We start from the raw sequence: 21,312 nt of genomic DNA, 5'->3' as shown, positions 1-21,312 counted from the left end.
GCACCCATGCAGTACATAGACCCAGGCTTGCACTCACACACATACGATAAAAATAACTGAAAAGGATCCTCGAGAAACAATCCGTGCTCTATAGCAACGCTAATGCTCCTTTCTGATGTGCTAGTTCTTAAGAACGCCACTTCCGGTCACCTAGTCACAGGTCGGTACAAGTACCACCTAGCAAATTACCCCCTGGGGTTTCTACATTTAAAATAAAAAGTCATGGATGCTAATAACGCACCAGGCAGGGGATAACAACCAAAGCTTCCTGAGAGGTGGGGGGGGGGGCAAGCAGAGCCACACCAAACCTCTCAAGGCTCATCACTCAGCAGCTAAGGCTCCACCAAAAGAGCAGGCAGCCAGTCTGTCCAGATCTGTGTTCTCATGAGTCACTTAATCAGTATTTCCTAAGATGAGAACATACTCTGCTATCGTCTCTGGAGGGGGAATCTGTAGAGCTTCAAAAGTTACGAAACTGTGAGTCTCTAGGGAACGACTTTGAAACAGAGAGAGAACAGGCCGTTACAACAGCGGTCCCCAGTCCACGACCTGGTTTACGCTGCTGCTATCTGTCACACACTGAGGATGTGAAGCCTCTTTTTTTGATCTTGTCGGTCACTTCCATACTCTGCCATGAGTTTCAAGTGGAAAAATTACCAATCTTTGAGATATAGTTTCTGAATCTTAATCTTCTTGAAAAAGAAACAACACTGGCACTTTATTGGTTGGCTAGGAAATGTCCCCACAGCTTGTGTGTATGAACATCTGGGTCCCATCTGGTGGCACTGTCTCGGGAGTTGTGGAACCTTGGCAGCTATGGCCTGGCTAGCGGGAATGGGTCATTAAAGAGGATAACCCACTTCTGTTTCCAGTCTTTCGCTCTGCTTCCTGATCCAACAGTGTTGTCACAGACCTGCACCCTACCCCTTTGGCCTTCCCGTCATGGTGGAGACTTCCATTCTCCTCTTCCTTCCGCTGCTGCAGCCAGGTATGCTTGTCAGGCAACTAATGTAAAACCATGTAACAGTACGTGTTAAGTGCCATCATCACCGCGTCACCAAGACAAGAACAATCAAGCCTTCACGACACAGACAACCCAGGTCTGAATGATCGGCACATTAAACGATTCTGTGAAATAAACCAAAGCACTAAGCACTGGAGGCGTCCTACCAAACAAGCAGACACGCACGGCAGCATGTTTTAAAAGCCAGATATATTTTAAAAAGATCGTGCTTACAATAAGTAAATTATGTAAGTGAAGAAACATAAAAATGAAGTTGATGAAGAAAAAGGCACATTTGCAGAGTTGAAGAGTACAAAGAGTTCCTCGCTGGTTCCACTAACACAGAAGGAAAGGGAAACAGATATATTACAATTACGTTCTCAGCGGAAGGTGTCTGTCAGTGGACATGATTAACACTGGCTTCTTTTCTCCCTTCTGAGGGGCAGTCTTTCCCCTTCCTTGGTTTGGAGAGGCAAGTTAGTCTTCTGCCATGTAGAGGCGATACATCAGGGCGACAGCCAGGGCTGAGACGGCTGGGATCACCCAGTTGGTCCACCAACTAGAAAGACACAAGAGCAACAAGATGCTTGAATGCTCCTCACTACAGAGACCTCAACCTCTGTGCTCCCACAGCCTAGTTTTCTCACTTTAAAAGAGCAGCTCAGCTCTGCTAAACTTGAGCACAGAGCACACTCTAGAATGTTGACGTCGCTGCTCTCCCCCTTTGTCGCCATGAGAAAACTCACACCCTTGCTCTGCTTCCAGCTATTCCCAAATCCATTTTACAGAGAGCTGCATCGGCTCTCTCAACAGACGCTGCCTTTCTCCTGACGTGAAATCACAGACCACACGGGAGTGCTCCTGATATGTCTGGTCCTCTTGCAGGACCCACTAAGCGTTTTAAATGGCACTGCAATGAGAATCAGAGGATTGGCATTCCCGTGTGGAGGACACTGCCAGCCAGCTCTACAGCAGAGGGCAGACCCTGTCCCCAGAGCCACCAAGTAAGGAGCCTGAACCCCGAGTACTAAGGCTGCCACTCAAACTCAGCTTTAGGTTCTCAGATACTTCTTCAAAGACCCAAACTTTACACCTATGCCATATGGATTTAAACTGTTAAGTAAAACCATACCCAGAATATTTAGTCTGTGGTCTCTCTCCCAAATTCAAAAGCATATCTGATTTATTTACACTGTTCAGTTTTCCTAAGCTTCCAGTGGATGATAAATTAGAGATTATGGGTAAAATTAGAGACAAACCTGGGAAGAACTTTAATGTAGCTATGAATTTTCAAATTGGATTTAACCTGTAAATTTCAACTTTTTGGAAGACAGAAATCAGATGGGGATGTGTTTTAACTCTGGCTCCAGAGCCCTATAGGAGCCTTTGTCCAAAACAAAACAAATGAAAAAACAACAGAATGTACCTGGAGTTAGAGTCCACGGTAGTGATGAGACTTTCCTGGAACACACACACACAAAACATGAAGTTAACATCTGAGCATTGATCCCCCTGATCCAAAACATGCTTTAAGATTAAAAAAAAAAAATCACCATTTTATTCAACTCTATCTTTTAAAAATTGTTAAAAGAAACAATTATGTCCAAATTCTTACTAAAAAGCCTGATTTCACCATTTTTTAGGAAAATAAAATTTTAAGAACTATATTTAAATTGATGAAGAACATAAACTTTCTAATTTGAAAATGTCAATAGATTGCATATAATAATTCACACTTAACATGTAAGCACTTCATCATGAAAACTAAACAGAGTACTCGTGGGCACATATGCAAGGCTGTATCACTCACTGTCCTTAGGAAGGGAACTTGAGCTCTTCAAAGCACGGAGTATGAACTGTAAGTGTCATTTATGTCAGTCACACCTGATAGGGCATGAAAGTGCACCTGCACTACGTTACAGGCGTGCCAGCCAACATGGTAAGAACTGCCATGACACATGCTACACCACCTGTCCTGAGACTTCTTCAGCTCACCGAACAGCACTAGAAAGAGCCCAGACTAACTCAGGAACTCTCTGCCTCACCAACAAATGGTGTTATTTACCTTCCAGCACTTTCTGAGCACAGGCCTTCTCAGGAGGACCGTTAAAAAAAAAATCACATATTTTATCAGACCATTCAAGGACTGCGTCCCACCGAAGCACACGCATTTAGGTTTTAACACATTTTAGGAAGCACTTGTAATATTCCACACCAGCGAAACTGTTAGTGCGCCAGCAAAAGCAGCCACAGACAGGCCAGCTCCGTCAGAGAGTCATGTCTGGAGCTTCCTGCAGCATAGATGGAAAGTATCAGCCAGGTGGCATCTGGAAGCAGCAAGGCAAAGCGGTGCCCCTGAGAGGTATGTAAGGGAACCCCTCCCCCCAAAAGCAAATTCATTTTAGGGGTGCATGAGCAAAGCAGCCCAGCAACACACACCAACCTTGACACATCACCTTTAAGATTCCTGACATAGTAGGGGAAGAAAAACAAATCATTTAAAAAGAAAATGTCACATCTGTTGCCCTTTTAAGCAATTTTAAATAGTGGTGACGACAGAAATTCATAACTAGCACAAGATTAATTTTCATGAGCATCTGAGTATAATTAACACTGATTGTGAGAGACAATTTAATACGCAAACAATATTATTCAGTTATTAGAAGACGGCACCAAAGAGCCCGCTGAAGGCACGATACTATTGCATGCTGGATAGTAGGATGCAGAGAGCAAGGACCACTCACTTGAGATACAGGCAGGGGTGCATGCATTTCGGGAGACCCTGTGCAACCTCAGGTAGCCTTCCCTGCCTCCCCCGTCTTTGTGGCCACATTGAGAGCACAAAGGCACCAATGTAAGGTTAAAATATGGCTGAGGCTCAAATGTGCCCACGCCATTTAAGATATGGTTATTAGGGCAGGTGACTTGGCTCAGTAGGCAAAGGTACTTGCTTCAACCTGGGCTTTCCTGACCCCTGGGACCTGTGCCATGGAAGGGGAACCAGTTCTCTTGAAAGTTATCCTCTGACCTGTGTGTGTGTGTGTGTGTGTGTGTGTGTGTGTTGTGGCACACAAGCGTGTGTGCAGACACACACAAAATAAATATTTCCAAAGTTTAAATATAAGTAAATAAAATGATCCTAGCGTACCATCACCAGTGACAATGACATTCCAAAAGGTGGAACTTAAAAAAAAAAACCCCAAAAACAGAGAGTTTTTGGATTGTCTACTTTCTTCATAGCCTTAAAACCCAGAAGGCTTGGGAGTTGAAGCTATAATCTCCACTTCGCAGAGGGATAAAGAAGCCCATTTTATCTAGTGGCCTGTGTTCTGAGAGGATCAGCTGGGTTCAGGGAACCAGCAATGAACTCTCTGCCACCTGTTTTCTGTGCAACCTGGAGGACTTCCAACGTGTAGTAAAAACTACCAGAATGGCACGTATAATGACTTACAAAGGTCATGTGAGTCAGCATAAATCATGATTAGTTTCATATAAAATAATATACAAGTCCCTAAAGCCTTTGCAAACTAGTCATCTCAATGAAGTTCACATAACCTAGCTCACTTCCTCATTGGAAGTACTGAGAGTGGAGTCTTCCTAAGAAGTTCAGAGACTCCATGAACTGAAGAGACCAACTGACAAGCCAGACGGCGGACATGTGACTTTCACCAGAGCTTCAGGACCTTGAGGTCTGAGGATCTCAGAGACAAATACAACCTTTTCTATCACAGTGCTTTGAAAAATATTAACAAGAAAATACCCCAATATTATTACTACCTTCTATGTAAGCAAATTTGGTTGCTGGGGATTCATTCATAGATGTGTAATTTCTGTAAATTCCTTAACTTGGCACTTTAGCTTCTTCTAGGCAGGTTCAAGCGAATACATCATATTTCTCAAATATGATGAGATATTATTAAGCTAGGTATTTTAGGTAAGCAATATTTTTTTCCTCAACATCGAGGACTAACGCACACACCAGGCCTTATGTAGACTTGGAAAGTGCTCTATTGCTGAGCTCCGGCTCCAAGTATGATGATTATTTAAAAATATCAGACCACAGAACACATCCTCCAGCCTAAAGATAATTACATGGTGCTGTGGGACAATGGTCTTTTATCCTGTCACTTGTATTATTTTTAATAAAACGTTGATTGGCCAGTAGGCAGGCAGGAAGTAGAGGCGGGGCAATGAGAATTCTGGGAAGAAGGAAGTTTCAGTCTGTAGTTGTCACCCAGACACAGAGGAAGCCAGACACAGAGCAAACAAGATGTGACTGCCTCGCTGAAAAAGGTACCAAGCCACGTGGCTAACACAGACAAGATTGGGCTAATACAAGTTATAAGAGTTAATAAGAAGCCTGAACTAATGGGCCAATCAGTTTACAATTAATGTAGACCTCTGTGTGATTTCTTTGGGACTTAAGGACTGCAGGAACTGGACAGGACAGAAACCCCTATCAATAACATGGGACCCTAAGAAACACACAGTTTTGTTTGGCAGAAATAACAAAGCACCTGGAAAAGCAGCAACTCTTTTTCTTCATGTCACCTGCTTCCAGCCTCTGGAGTAACCAGCAAGGGTCACCCCCTTTCTCCCAGCTCCGCTCCAGTTTAAGCGAAATCACAATAGGAAATAAAGGGATTCTTTTGCTTGTTGGTTTGTTTGTTTTGAAACAATAAAGTACCCCAAAGCTGGTCCACATGTAAAATCTTGAGAGTAAAGGTGTCTGCTTTGCACACTGAGCAGACGCGGAATCCAGTGAGAGGGTCCACAGCCACTGAGCCACGCGTGGTAAAATGGAGGCCCAGTGTCTGGGAGAGAGCTGCTCCCTCCTGCAAACACGGGCAGGAGCTCTTTCATTAACGCTGACAGTGCGAGTCCCAGAATTCACCCTGCTACGTGTGCTCCATCCACCAGCTATTCCAAACATCAAAGTGATTACAAGGCCAAACAGGAGACTAAACACCCACAGAGAATAGCAAACATGGCAGGCGCACACACGCTCGTCCCTCAACACTGCCCTTCAGGACAGAGTCTCGTACATCCCAGGCTAGCCTAAAACCCACGATGTTGCCAGGGATGATTCTGGTGCCCTCGTGATCATTTCCCAAGGACTCGGGATTTCAGGGGAGCACAAAAATGGCCAGTTGTTGGAGACTGAACTGAGGACCTCGTGCATGCTGAGCACCAGCATGCGGATCTCCAAGACCCACAGCTGCACAGCGAGCATGTTCTAAGAACAAAGGGATGAGGGTGGCCTCCAGTGGTCTGGGGTATGAGACAGGCTAACCACCAAACACACCTGCATGGGCACTACGGCTAGGGATGTGGTTAGCCTGCAGCAGATGAAAGCTCAGGAAGCAAGCCTCCCCAAAGCCTGTTTTCCTGCAGGTGACTGGCTCACAACAAAACCACTAACACACTAAACATGTAACAGGACTGAAACGGACCTCTTCCCTAACAGACTCTAGGGGAAGCAACCATAGTGCTCCAGCATGTCAGCTGCCTATAAAGCAGCCAGAATCTGAGCAACTGTCACAGTCAGCATTCAGATTCTAAACACCATCTCATTTTCTTAACTCTCCCTGAAGCACGCCTATCCCCAGTGTTAAACTGAAAAGCTCGCACATGGCTTTTCCTGCACCGCGTAAGAGTCGGAGTGAGCACGGCATCTGCCCTCACGCTCTTGAGTTATGTGCCGCAAACAGCATCTCGGCAGCACAGACAGCACAGCGGGCTTCCCGGTTCTCATCGCAAGCTCCGAGAGGCTCGCCCTGTGTGCCTTCTCCACTAAGGCCAGAAGCACAGAGCAGAACGGAAAAACTGGGTTTCCTTGCTGTCGTTTTTAAAGCAAAACCTTCCCTCACCCTTCATTAGTTACGAGCCAGAATTAACTTTGGCCTAGGTATACTTTTCGGGAACTTCGGCTGCTGTTCTCATAAATTCTCAGTCTAGATTTAATGAGCAAATTAAATGAGAAAGTCAGCTCAGACTGAAGAACTAGGGGATGCCAATGTGAAACACCTTTTCTGAATGCCCAGGACACCACACTCCACAGAGAAGGGAGGGGCACAGGTAAGTCCTCTCCAAGTCAGGGAGGAGAACATGCTTCCACTTAAAGAAGCATTTTCAATCGAGCTATACACCCAGACTTTTGTTTATTGATAATTATGATGTTTTTTAAAAGTAATACATTTGTTGTAACACACAAGGTCTCCTCAAAACCACATTGACTGGTAAGAAAAACAAAGAAAAAACCCCAAACCAAGCTTTTACAAAGCCAGTAAATCACACATCTACCTAACCTAGAAAGACCTGTGCAGGCGGTGACCTTTGCCCCAGTTTGACATGCAATGAAGACACATAGTGACCTCTGTCCACCAGTCCTCTGAGATGGTTGTGCAAACTTACCGAAGGCTTGGCTATCTTTGATCTGTCATCCTGTAAGGAAAAAAAAGAAAAGAGTGGGATTAAGAATAATAGGACATCTGTAAAAGTCTCATGTTCAAAGGGCTGATTTTTTGAGAATTTAAAAAAATATATATTATTCAATGACTAGCATTGGCATTCAGCAAAGTTAAGTATAAAGTTTGATCCATGTGGTTTGACAACAAAAATTCACAGTAGTTAGGAACAAGAGGCACTTCCATCTATAGTCCCAGAGTTCAGAATGGACCCATGACTGTCTTGGTTATATGTGGAGGTGTTTAGAGACTTCCTAGAGTTGTCAATTCAGAGAACAATTGAAAACAAAATCCTTCCCTTCCTTCTCCACTCTCAAGTTCACAGAGATATGCATCTTTCTGCTATGATAGTCTCAATGAAGCATGCAATCTCCCAGAAATATGACTATAAACTATCCACCCCTCAGGCTGAGGATGTCAAAATCCAAGGGCATCTAAATGCTGACCACAGAAGAACCTCACAGGGTGGTGACCTAAATGAAACTCACCCTCACTCCTCATGGGAAGAGAAATTAAAGGAACAGGACAGGGAGGAATTCTCACAAGGGCAGACCTTGCAGATGCAATACAACCATGTTATTTCTGGGAAGTATGAAAATGTGTGGGCTGATAAAACTTCCAGAGAAGTGAGACAGAGTTTCTCTAAGTATACATAGCCTCCTAGCATATCCAAAAGACAGCAGGCAAGCAGAAAAATAGACACAGACACACACATACATACATACACACATACACACACACACACACACACACACACACACACACACAGACACACAGAGAAAGCTCAACAGAACCTGCTCTAAAATGGATTTCTGGGACTTCTAAAAAGAGCCTACCTTTATCTTTTCTTCATTTTTTGGTCCTTACAAAAACCACCATTCTCATACAGTAAGACATAAAAATAGGGATATGCCTATATTTATTTATCTTATCTTCAGCATTTCTTGCTTGCTTAATGGGCTGGAGCTGCTAGTTACTTGTCTCTCATCACGGAACAAGTACTCATGGCCACCCTTCACTCCCCTGGCTGTAGAACAAACTGACTGGACTGATTCCCCACCCTTTGGATGTGTCTCTCTGTGGGCTCTCAGAGCCTGGGTTCTATCCCCAGGGCAAAGACTTGGAGCACAGCATTCTGACCACAGTACAGCAATAACCATAACCAAAAAATGCAAAGCAAAGAAAGATTGAACCAATTTATTTTATGACAAAATGGTGTCCTGGCTAGGCATGGTGATGTACACTGGTAATTCTAGCACTTGAGAGATAAGGGTTTGAGGAGCCAGTTCCATGTCAGCATTGGCTACACAGGAAGCTCCAGACCAGCCTGGGCTATGGACTGAGACACCGTCTCAAAGTATTCTAAACTCTGAAGAATTTGGTTTTGCTCTATTCTTTAAAAGTTTTTTTTTTTTTTCTTTTCTTCTTTTTTTTTTTTGGTAGATGCAAATCTAAACTTACCAATGTCAAACACTAGCCTTATAAAAGAAGAAAGAATGACTTACTGGGTGGAGCTCCCCGATGATGTACGTTTTGGACAGTTCTCGTGCATCAGTAGAGTGTCCAACATCCTCAAAATTCTCGGTAGCATCGCCCCCGGCTTGTTCTCTTAGAACTTCTTCCCCACCAGGATGCTGTTCAGAGAACAGATTGCATGACCGTTAAAATCTTTTCAGGTCAATGAGTTTAAAGGAAATGGTTACTTTATTGAATCCAATAGCCCACCCCAGAAGTCACTGATGACCATGGCTGACTTTAAGTGTCTACAACGGGAACTCTAAGCATGCTTCTTCACGATCCAGTTCCTTGATGATGATACCGCAGAAGCTTCCTCTGTGGCTATCTGTCACCGTGCTTGCCCAGCAACCACAGTCTTATACGGGTGGTGGCCTTAATAATGTGGTGGGAACCAGAGGGATGGCTCAGGGGTTAAGAGCTTAAGAGCACTGCTGCTCTTTCAGAGGACCCGGGTTCAATTCCCAGCACCCACTTGGCAGCTCAGCTCACAACTGTCTTTAACTCCTGTTCCAGGGGACCTGATGCCCTCATACAGTCATGCATGCAGGCAAAATACCAATGTACATAAAATAAGTAAACTATTTTAAAAGATGTGGTAATGCCTGCTCTTCTTCTCTGGGAAATTCCCCCAAATTTTCCTTCTTCACCCATCTCTAAACTGTCTCTTCAGCCATCTACTTAAGGCTCAGACTTGAGACCCTCTCAGCCTGATTCTGGACCATGGAGAGACCATCCACTGGTCAGAGAGAGGTGAACACAAAGCCTTCAGGATGCACTCCGTACAGCTGCAATGGACAGCTGGCACTGCTCAGGGGACAAGCAGGAAGGCGCAGGCTGAGTGAGCATGGGATTCTTTCTGGAGGGATCCAAGTAACCACCATAGGTATAGTCAGAACATCTATAGAAAAGACAGTGCGCTTCTATGTGGAAGCGGCCAGAAGAACCCTTTATTTTGTAGAAGCATTTTAGTGCTTTTATTGCATTAATTGGAAAAACAGAGGACAATCTTGCTGCAGGAAGCCAAGTCCAACAGTGGAAAGAGACCCTAGGGGATGAGGCCCAGAGATTCCTGGGTAAGAATCTCAGACAAGCAGAAGGAAAACGTGCTCGGCTAAGTCATCCAAAACACTCTGGCAGGAAAGCAAAACAAAACAAAACTCACATCTTAAGTTTTTGGTTATGAGCCTTGCCTTTAATGGCTCAGCCAACTCTCTCACCCCTAAAACCCTTCTTAAATTAAGCTTGAAGATGTACCTGAATCAAATTCATTCTGATCTTTAAGTAAGTTACCTTAGGGTCCAGAAGCCACCTCCCTGTGTAGCTGAAGGCAGTGAGGCCTTCCTTCCTAGGAGGTGTGATCTTATCAAAAGATCTACATCACTGGGGATGGGCTCAGAGGTTTTCAAAGCCCACACCAGACCAGTGTCTCACTCTCCCTGCCTGCTGCCTGGACTTCATGATGTAAAGCTCTCAGCTACTGCTCCAGGGTAACCCATGTCTTCCTCCTGCTGTAATAACCATGGACTGCAAGCAAGCTTCTCGTTAAAACTGCTTTCTCTTATGAGTTGCCTTGGCCATGGTACCCTTCACAGCAACAGAACACCAACTAAGACACGATGGGAACTAGAGGATTTGCGGGGCTGGAAAGGTGGTTCAGCAGGAAACAGCATTTGCCACTAGCAGAAAACCAGATTCAGATACCAGCACTCATCTCATGGCGGGGGGGTGGGGGTTGGCTCAAAACCACCTGTAATTCTACTACAGGGGGTGGGGACCTGCACACATGCGATACACATACATACACTCAGGTACAACGCCCACATACACATAAAATAAACAAGGAAGGAAATCCTGGTCATAACTTTGAAGGATATATTTTAAAATGTGTCAGACACATATCATTATGTTTAGCGAACACAACAGAGTCTTAATAAATACTTCCCAATATTAGTATCTGCCCCCAGCATGGTTTGCATTGCACAAACATTCCTCTATGTCACTGGGGTATGCTCTGCTCCAGCTATTCTGACAATGAGAAGTGACTGGCAAGACGCAAATTTACACTAAAGGCTCTAGGTGCACCTCAGGTGTGCCAGTGGTAATCAAGACTTTCTGGTTCTGGAACAATCTGGAACTGCCAAACATTGATTTGACCAAGGAGCAGAAAGGCAGGGACATAGGAGATATGAAGTGACCAAAGTCCCCAGAGCCCACAGGTGACCGGTCCCACACTACTGCTCCTCAGCTAATGACCTAACTCACAAGTTCCTCAACTTGGGATTCCTGCTCAGGACAAGGGAGCATCATTGGATCTCCCGGAGTCTTGATGTCCACCAGAGACAGCCTATCTTCTGGGACAACACAAGGAGGTGATGTCATCATCTTGGTCTGCTATGGAGTCATGAGGATCCTGGAGTGAAGGGGCTAAGGTGGAGAAAGCACAGTCCCATCTCAATTACACAACAGTCTAACTTGAAAGAGCGATGCCAAGGGGGCAGCCCTCACCTCAGCTCCAACAGAAAACAAAGCAAAGGGCCTGTTTACCTTAAGCTCCGTCTCCAGTGTGAACCTGGCCTTAATCATCTGTCAGGCAATTTTCTAAGCAAAGAAAACACTTTGGGCTACTGGTAGCACTGATTACTGCTGAGCAAGTGTGTGTGTGTGTGTGTGAAGTGTGTGTGTGTGTGTGTGTGTGTGTGTGTGTGTGTGTATGAATAACTTAGGAAAAACACAATACCAAATAAACTGATTGATGTTGGAACATTTTAACTCTACCCTAAAAGCTTTGTGAAAGAATCAATAAGAAAATTGAAGCCTGAAAAAAATGTTATAAGAGAAAATAAACTTCAAGCCCTGATAAAAGAGCAAAGATAAGGGACTAGCTCTTAGTAATAGTATTTTCCTTGAAGCATGTGACACGCACAGAAAAAGAGAAAGTACTTGCCATATAATTAAGAGAAAGAGGGGAAGGTGGAGAAGGACGCTGGGCCAGAGTAGAGCGAGACAGCCAATCGCATCTGTGAAGGGTTCCTATTATCCCAAAGGAATATTTCATTTTCTGTGGCTCTAGTTAATTCAAATGCATGCCTTGTGTCCTCAAAACCCAGACTCAAGAGTAAGCCAAGACAGTCCTGGTTCCTGCCCCTAAGGACCACAGGCTAACAGGCAAGCATGAACAGTGCTCAACTGTGAACTACAAGTGAATGTCACTTCTGAAATCACACGGTGAGGGCCACCAAGATGAAAAAGGAGTATCGCCAATGGAGAAGAAAAAAGTAAAGACAACTGGAGTTATGAGAGGGTGGGTCACAGGAGGAAGTCACTCTAATGCAGAAGTTCCTGAGTTCGGGGACAGGAAGGAAGCCTGCCTGAGGCCCAGGAAGGAGAAGGCCAGCCAGGCCAAGAAGGGATCCCAGGTCTGTTCAAGGATCTTGATCTTTTTGGTGAGTAACAGGAAGTCACCAAAATGAAGGCGATGAAATCAGACTTTACTCTGAGGAGAGTCCTGAGGGCGACCAAGGACAGTAAAGATTCTGGCCAGAATGACGGCTCATGGCGGACGCAGTGGGATGAAGATGAAGAAGGTGAAGATGGGAGAAGAAGGGAGGGGATTAGGGAGAGAGACCAGATCTAAACTGGTTGTTGGGATAACCTCAGCACTCTGCCCACATGTCTTGCGAGATCACAGTTCCTTCCACGTATTTTTGTGAACTCCCAACTTGTTTAGCTGCCTTGATACACCCTGATCCTGACAATACACGACAACAGAGACAGAGATGAGGGAATGCCAATAAATGGTGTTAGTAGTCTTCACGTTTTTATCTGAAAAAAGAAAGGAAGGAAGGAAGGAAGGAAGGAAGGAAGGAAGGAAGGAAAGAAAGAAAGAAAGAAAGAAAGAAAGAAAGAAAGAAAGAAAGAAAGAAAGAAAGAAAGGGAACTCTGTTTTTAAATACTAAAAGTTGACATGGTCCATAAATGGAGAAATTTTCTGCCACAGTTCCAGCTCAGAACTAAGGATACATTGAGGAAGTCATGGTACAAGTTGTACACTCCTAATCCTAAAACCTCAAATAAAAACTTACTGAGTGCTGACAAGATACCCCGACTTCATGTAAGGGGTTGTAGGAAAAACATAAGTACACTAAAAATCGTATAAAATTACCTTCGGGTTATGTGTGTAAGAAGGACAAGGCCTTGCCATACATATCCTGCAAGAATGAAGAGCATTCTCAGCAATTAAATGGCTGCTGACCTTCCAGAGAGGTCTACAGCACTCGAGGGATGTACATCTGTTGCGAAGGGACCCAGAGGAACCCTATGGCAGTACTCCAATTCCAACAACTGCATCGCTACACAGCTCAGTCTTCTTAGACAGGAAGAGAGGCTCTGGTTGGAGCAATGGCAAGGAAATGGGAAGCTGATGACTGTGCAGACTGTCTACAGCCATGGTCAGAGCACCAGGCCTCCATTATGAGATCTGTGGACGCTCATGTCATGATCAAGGCTTATACGCAGGAGACTGTGTCTCTTGTCCCAACCCAGAATATACTGGGGAGAAGATCCATCTGCAGGGTTCGGATGCAGACAGGGGTGCCCGCTGTGCTTCTCAAGCCCAGAAAGATGAGTTCACAATGGTTGGAGGAAATGATGCTGAACTTGTTTCAAATTTAGTGGCTCTGATTCAGAGAGCTACAACAGCTTTGGTTGGTTGGTTGTTTTTAAAGGACAACAGAAAAATGCAGGTGATATCTGTTTTTGCAAAAGGAACGGTGCAGTGGTCTAGTGGGACTTCACGCATCTACAGAAGCAAGGTCCTAGAGCAGAACTCTAACTTGTGGTATCTGACAACACAAAAGAAGCGTGTGCAACAAATGGCTCTCACACTGGTGAGTTCCGTCCCTAAAAGGCCACTGTGAGTACACAAATATTCCAAAATTGGAGGCCGGAAACACTCCTAGTACCAAGCATTTCCAAACTGTATCACAGACAGTTCAAGTTGGTTACCCACTCCTGAAATTCAGCTGGCTCTCTCTCTCAGCAAAGTTTCTCATCATGGGTCTCTTCCTGAAATGCTGTCTTCCTCAGATATGTTCTCTCCGTCCTTCAGCCCATCAAAGCAGCCCGATACCCAAGTGCTCCCAATCCACTTGCAGTATCTCTCCTGGTGATTGCATATCACCGTCCACTAATGAAGACAGTTGAGTAACAACTTCTGTGACCTCATGGTGCCAGGCTCCTAGCAGGTCCATATACTTGAAAATTTCACCCAATGCCCAATGTAAATTTCAAGCATAACATTTCTCTCTCTTGCCCTAAATACACTCTCTCCCATTCTTTTGGTCCTCGGTTAATGTTGCTACCGTGACCTCAGCTGCTATGGCCATCTCGCTCCTGCTCCGGTGACAGTTTCCAGACACCATCCTTCAATGGCCACTCCCAGCATGGCCTCTCCCCATTCCCTCTCAGCTCACACTGCTACACTTTCAAGTCGTGTATACATTTGTTTGCAAAATTCATGACTCAGACTTCAGCCTGCTCTGTTCATCTGTGTTTGCCACCCACATCAATGCCTTCAAGCATGCGCTAACTAAATACATGAGATTAGCACGGACCTTTACTTTTAGCATCGCTACATATGCCAGCCAGCTGAGGAGCTGAACTTCCTCACTCCCAACGGTTCACACAAATCTCCTTTCCCTGAGATAACCCACTAAATTTAAATCTACTATGTGCAAAGCACCGTGAGGCATATAGGAAAGGGCACACCCGATCCTGTCTGACTGAACAGCTTAACAGGCTCAAGCCTGTTCATAGTTGGATGGGAGAAAAATCATAAAAAGAAAAAAAAAAAGTACACGCTCTACTCCTGAAGAAGCATGTACTTCCTTTGGGCAAAAAAAAAAAACAAAACAAAAACAAAACAAAACAAAACAAAAAAACAAAACAAAAAAAAACAAAACAAAAAAAAAACAAAAAAAAAAAAAAAAACAAACAAACAAAAAAACAAAAAAAAACAGAAAACCAACCAATGAAAAGGCACTGACAGAGCCTCAGCTTTGACTAATCACAAATGGCCCGCAGGCCCCACACCTCAGGCGTGACTTGGAGCAAGGTCCCTAAGAGGCAAGTACGAATGAGCTGTGTCTCCCAGGTGTCCGCCTCACACAGCAGTGTTAGGATTGTCATCTCTGTTAATGTCCAAAATAAATAAATAAATAAATAAAACCTCTCCCTAGCTTCAGTGTAACATAGGTGCTCTCTCCCTCTCTTCCCCCCACCGTTTATAACAGAATGTTTTAAAAATATATAAACATCTTGAAATGATTCGATCAAGCGAATTACTCTCAGCAATTATCAACTATACATTCTACTTAGCAATAACCATCAGAGGAAGAATCTAATACAAATCAAAAACCCTTCGTAGCTGACACATCCCTGGAAAAGCGCAGGTATGAGGTGGCAAAGAACCAAAGGACTCCTCTGTAACTACAGGATGAGTGTTAGGATCAAGCCAAACCTGTTCTACAATCTTCCCAACTGTAGGACTTTGAAGAGGTTCTGGGTAAGTCTTGTTTGCACAGTGGAATTAAAGCTTATGTAACATTTCATTCACATTAACTTTAAATAGATTAAATGTTATAGCTTTAATCATTGTATCTGAAGTGATTTCTTAATCTTCTTATTTAAGATTTATTTAAATAATTAGGGTTAAATTATTAAGTGAAAAATATAGCAATATATATCATAAATTAGAATTCAAGGGCCTACCTATAAAATGAGAAATATAAATAAGGGAGGAAAATAAGCATAAATGAATGAGAGCAATCATTTCAGATAGGAGAATATACAAGAAAGAAACCCTCACTATTCAGAATGACTGAGTGGAAACGTGGGGCTACCCCTGACTGCGTTAACTGGGCATCCCAGTCAGTGGCATTCAGAGAACTAGTACAATATTCAAAAACGTAACAGGTGTATCTTCGGTTTTCTAAAAAATAAGAGTTATAAAAAGGAGATAATAAGGTCATTATTCTTCACCGAGCAACATTTATCCATAGCAAACTGAGTGCGCTATTTACAGACCCTTGGTCAATGCGGATAAAAATCAGATTCCTGTTCCATCTTCACTAATAATGCTAACCTAATATTTTTAAGTAATTAGTTAAATTACTTGCTGTGAGAAATGAACTCAGTTAAAAGCATGACTACAAGATATAGGCTTATCTACTTACAGGGTGACCCGACCAACCCCACACCTTTCCAAAGGAATTTAATATGAAAAGTACACAGCTGTGAAGAGACCACTGCTCCTGGGATTGCTTTCGTCATGAGAGACACCAGAGTTATCAAATCTCCTCCCTAACGGACCAGATGATAACACCATCCACAGCCAGGCTCTAGAAACCTCAGTGAGAGTGCATGTCTCTTGTTAAGACTACAGTGCACAATGGTTTACCCCAGGCCATAAAAAATTAACCCAAACATTACAGGCCAAGCTGGCTAGCCCGTATGTCTCACCCAGTACTGTTCATGTGGTAAACTTGTCCCCGGAGGGTCCTTATCTTCACCCCTTTCTCTAGCTTCTTGTTAGGTCTCCACTTCAGTACAATCAGGAGTAGGGATGACAGAGCGCACACTTAGCAATGGCTTTGCAGGTGAAGAAGAGAGTGGGATTTTTCATACACAGAAGACAATAATAGTAGAGAAAATCTGAAGAAGGCGTTCTCTAAAGAGCATATCACATGTATATCACACGGCCCTGGAATGCATTTATAATACACTCGTGACCTGAGGTTACTTTTTAAGTTATGAGGACAAGAACGATAAGATATTAGTGAAGTGGTACTTCAAACCCTTTTAAGGATGAGGCCAAAGAGAAGTGATAAGGGACAGACATATCAGACTCTTCTCAGTGCTTCTCAACCTTCCTAATGCTGTGACCTTTAATACAGTTCCTCATGGTGTGGGGACCCGACCATAATAGTATTTATGCTACTACTTCATAATTTTGCAATTGTTATGGACTGCAATGTAAATATCTGGTATGGATATCTGATATGGGACCGCTGTGCAAGGGTCATTTGACACCCTAAAGGGTCATGACGCACAGGCTGAGGACCACTGCCCTACAGGACCCAGAATATACATATTTTTAAACTGCAAGGGGGAAAATCTACTTTGGATTTTCTGAGACCTACAAAAACTGATAAGATAACTTTTGATACTAGTTATGATATGGATTATTTACAAGAATAATAAATAATAATTCTTGACATAGAGGCAATGAACTCAGATGAGAAAAAATGCTGCTGCCAGAGAAGTCAGCATTACTTTAGATTCAAACAAGCAGCCTGTAGCCGTCATTAGAGAGATGCTCTCTCCTCGGCAAAACTGATCCCCAGGCTCGCTCTTCACCCCCAGGCTCACTCTTCCCCGCTGACTAAGAGAAGATGCAAATGACTGCAGAATCTTCCAGAGGTCCTCCCTCCTTTGCCCTGCTTCTTTATCTCCTCCACACCGCTGCTGCCCCTGAGCTGAAGGACGAGGACCCTGCCCCAAGCTGCCTGAAGAGGGAGGGAGCTAGAGTGTCAACTCCTCAGGACAGAACGGTTTACCCATAGCCCTGGGCAGGAAAGCCACTCGCTTTGACAGAGAATCAACTCGCCATGAGTTTAATCTAATAACTGCATTAATTACCTACTTAAGAAATCCAGCTTGTCTGATACCATCTCTAGCAGCATAAATACCGTTTTAAACCGCAAATATATATATATATATATATATATATATATATATATATATATATATATACTCAAACAAATTCAGGGACAAATGTCTTGACATATATCGATCAGAGAATTATTAAGAAGCCTTCTGTAATGTTGACTAAACAGTAAGACTTAGACATCTAGATAGAAAAACAGGGATTTTTAAAAAACAATCTAAGTCCTTTCTGGATTGCAAAAACCGAAGTTCAAAGAGCTGGTACACAAAGGAGTAGAGGTCAAAAAATAACAGGTTATCCACGGATATGTGCAAAGTCTGTTATTAACAAAGAAATTAGTTTAAATTAAAAAAAAAAAAACATGAAAGACTAGATGGTTGGAAGTAAGTAAGCAATAGGGTGTTGAAAGCCAGCATGCTGCAGGAGACCAGAACTAAGGGTCACTCCGCGGCCAGAAGAACACGGCAGGACAGATGTCCCAAAGTACCTTGTCCCCACCCAACACAACAACTGAAGGACCCAGCCAGGTGTAGGCTAAAAGCCATCGCAACCCAGCTCCAGGAAATCACGGTGATGCTGCAGGACAGTGTTGCAATAAAAACTGTCACACACCGCACATGCACACATTTGATGTGAACTAGTCCAGGCAGCCAGCCTCACAGCAACCAGTCCTGGACTCCTGCTAAGTCTGGCCTCCTCTGAATCCAGAGCCCAGCCCAGAAACACCCATCTGGGTCAAAGTTCCTGATTCCAAAAAGGCTGAAGGTCAAAAGCCCAGCCCAGAACCGCAGAGATTAAATGGGAAACGCCCTTCTAAAATTCACAGGTGGAGAAGGCGACAGCGACAAATGACGGAAAGGCTGCAATCAGAAGAAAGGACGGGGCCACAGCCACTTTTCTGACGCAGATCGATTACTTTTTTAAAAAAGTGTGAACCAAGTAACTTTATATACAAAACCAAGTTTCTTCATAAATTTCTCGTCCAGATATTTGGAAGGAAATCTGTTGGCGAGCGGTCGATAGAATTAACCAGACTAGCTTTAATATAAAATATTCAGCTTTAATAAGAGGAAGAAAGGGAGCTTACAAAGCCAGGGTTCCAGCGGAGCGCAGGAAAACAAAGAGAGAAAACACACACACACACACACACACACACACACACACACACACGGATGTTTTATAGACTATTTGTGGCGGGGGGAGGGGGAGGAGGGGGGTACACCCCACAGACAAGGTGATTGGCTGAGCTTCCCCATCCGAAATCACTCCTTTAAACACAAGAAAACTAACTAAATGCTTATCACAGTAGCTGCTCCAACTAAAAATAATCCAAAAGAAATTTGTATAGTACATGCACACAAGTGCGTGCACGCACACACACGAACACACACCCCTCCCTTTCACACACAAGCACCCCCTCCCACCCACACACCACACACACACCCCTCATACCCACACACCACACACATGCATGCACACACACACACATGCACCCCTCACACACACACCCCTCACACACTCACACACCCCTCATACACACATACCTCTGCATACACATGCGCGAGCACACACACACAAACACACACGCACCCCTCACACACTCACACCCCCTCACACTCACACACCCCTCATACACACATACCTCTGCATACACATGCGCGAGCACACACACACACACACACACACACACGCACCCCTCACACACTCACACCCCCTCACACACTCACACCCCCCCCACACACGCACCCCTCACACACTCACACCCCCTCACACACACACACACAAGCACACATGTGCACACACACACCCCTCACATTCTTATGTAGGAGCTCTTAACTGACAACAAAATGGCCCCTATGAAAAAAAAAGTGAGAAGCACTGGAAAGCAGGACTGGCAGAGCCCCAAAGGTGAGCAGACTGCACAGCACTGTAAATCACATCCAGTCAGGATTGCACCCAGCTTGCTTCATCGAAGTGAAAAACTACAAAGGACAAATACACTTTGCCACGTAATCTAACTATGTGGTCCAAAAGCCCACCAGTTCTGGAGTTTGAAACAGGCTCTTTCATCACACACGCACGCATGCACGCGCACACGCGCGCACACACACAAATTTCCCAAAACAATGACAAAGCAAAAAGACAAAACAAAAACCCACAAAAAGAAAATAATGCCCCCCCCAAAATCACAAGCAAAAACTTATTAGAGATTATCTGTAATAGTTAAAATAAAAAATACAAAAGAATTTAAAAAGCAGTAAGATTTAAAATCACAAGACAGTCCAACTAGATGTTTCCTTTCATTTCTGAGGTCTGTTTTTCTAAGACGGCAAAGCTTTGACGCTGGCTCGAGCGCATCCGACTTCTCTTAGCTGGGCGCTCACATAAGACCCCTGTGCAATCACCCAGCTGACACACAGCCTGCCCGCTCACTCAGACATATGAGCGCTACTCCAACCCCGTGACTGCGGTGGAAAGGCCAAGGAGGGGGTCTCTGAGGACTCTGACCGTGCAGACAAAGGACTAAGCGACAGCCACTGCGGCGAGGGCAGAGACAGAGCAGAGAAAGAGAGTGTGACCAAGAAACAAGACATGAAAGAGGCCTGGGAAGAACATGGTGGACCTGACACGGAGGAACAAGCAGCTGCGTGTAACAGTGGAGAGCGTGGGGGAGATTCCTGTGCAGGCTCCTCTCTGCAGACAGAACTAACCTAGAGGGACGGAGAAAAAACCGCCGCAGAGAGTTTGCCTGAGATGCCTGCATGTCACAGCAATGCTTCAACGTTCCTGTCTGTCTGTCTGTCGTCTGTCTGTCCGTCTACTATCTATCTCTATTCATCCATCCTCCAAAGTTTCCCATTCCTCTGCCAGCTTGTAGCTCTCAATCCCTGCCCTTTCCACTTGTGCAGTGAAATGTCTCAAACTGGGGAGCAGGGTCCATAGGACACTGAAACAAATTGAGGAGCAAGGAGTTTATTAGAAGAGCTATCAGCAGCAAGAACTGTCAGGCAGACCACAGCATGAACTGTCAAGCAGACCACAGCATGAACTGTTAGGCAGACCACAGCACGAGCTGTCAGCCAGACAACAGCATGGACTGTCAGGCAGACAACAGCATGGACTGTCAGGTAGATAACAGCATGAACTGTCAGGCAGACCACAGCATGGCAGAGCTCCTACAGAGAGTTCAGGTCTCCAGCATTAGAGACAGCACAGGAGGGAGGGGCTCTGTAGAGAGGAACCAGGACCCTGGGTGGCACACGTGGGAATCTCTTCTCACACTTTTCGGAAGATAGAGGAGGTTTCTCAGTAAAAGCCCACAGCCAGGTACTTTGGTACCAACTTTCATGTAATCTCCTCCAGGTGAGAGATCCCAAAACCTGATCTGACATCTGTTAGATGTGGGGAGGACTAGCAAGCTCCGTCACAATAGGATGCCTACAGGACTTGTGAGGAGAGGGGAAGGCACCGTGGCCTGAGTAACAGCCAGAGTCCAGTAGATAGCTGTTTCTTCCGCATCAAAACATCCCATCTTTGAGGGGAAGGGGATGCTAAGAGGTTTAGGAAACTTAACAGACTCACAGGGCACTCCCCATGGG

General features: G+C 44.5%; 1 protein-coding gene across 1 annotated transcript in view; it reads right to left on the bottom strand.

Annotated features, from left to right (window-relative positions):
- Window positions 1-1,196: 1,196 nt before the first annotated feature.
- Window positions 1,197-21,312, bottom strand: part of LOC119814402 (cytochrome b5) — a 32,432-nt gene continuing 12,316 nt past the window's right edge. The window contains exons 2-5 of the mRNA XM_038330089.1: window positions 8,976-9,104; window positions 7,418-7,447; window positions 2,430-2,464; window positions 1,197-1,562 (exon numbers count right to left, since the gene is read on the bottom strand). Coding sequence (XP_038186017.1) covers window positions 1,481-1,562; window positions 2,430-2,464; window positions 7,418-7,447; window positions 8,976-9,104 — 276 coding nt within the window. The 3' untranslated portion in view covers window positions 1,197-1,480. The remainder of the gene's footprint in view (window positions 1,563-2,429; window positions 2,465-7,417; window positions 7,448-8,975; window positions 9,105-21,312) is intronic.

The sequence above is a fragment of the Arvicola amphibius genome, chromosome 5, assembly GCF_903992535.2.
Source record: "Arvicola amphibius chromosome 5, mArvAmp1.2, whole genome shotgun sequence".
Taxonomy (NCBI): Eukaryota; Metazoa; Chordata; class Mammalia; order Rodentia; family Cricetidae; genus Arvicola; species Arvicola amphibius.
Note: the sequence above shows the minus strand (reverse complement) of the source record. Positions and strands in the feature narration are given on the sequence as shown.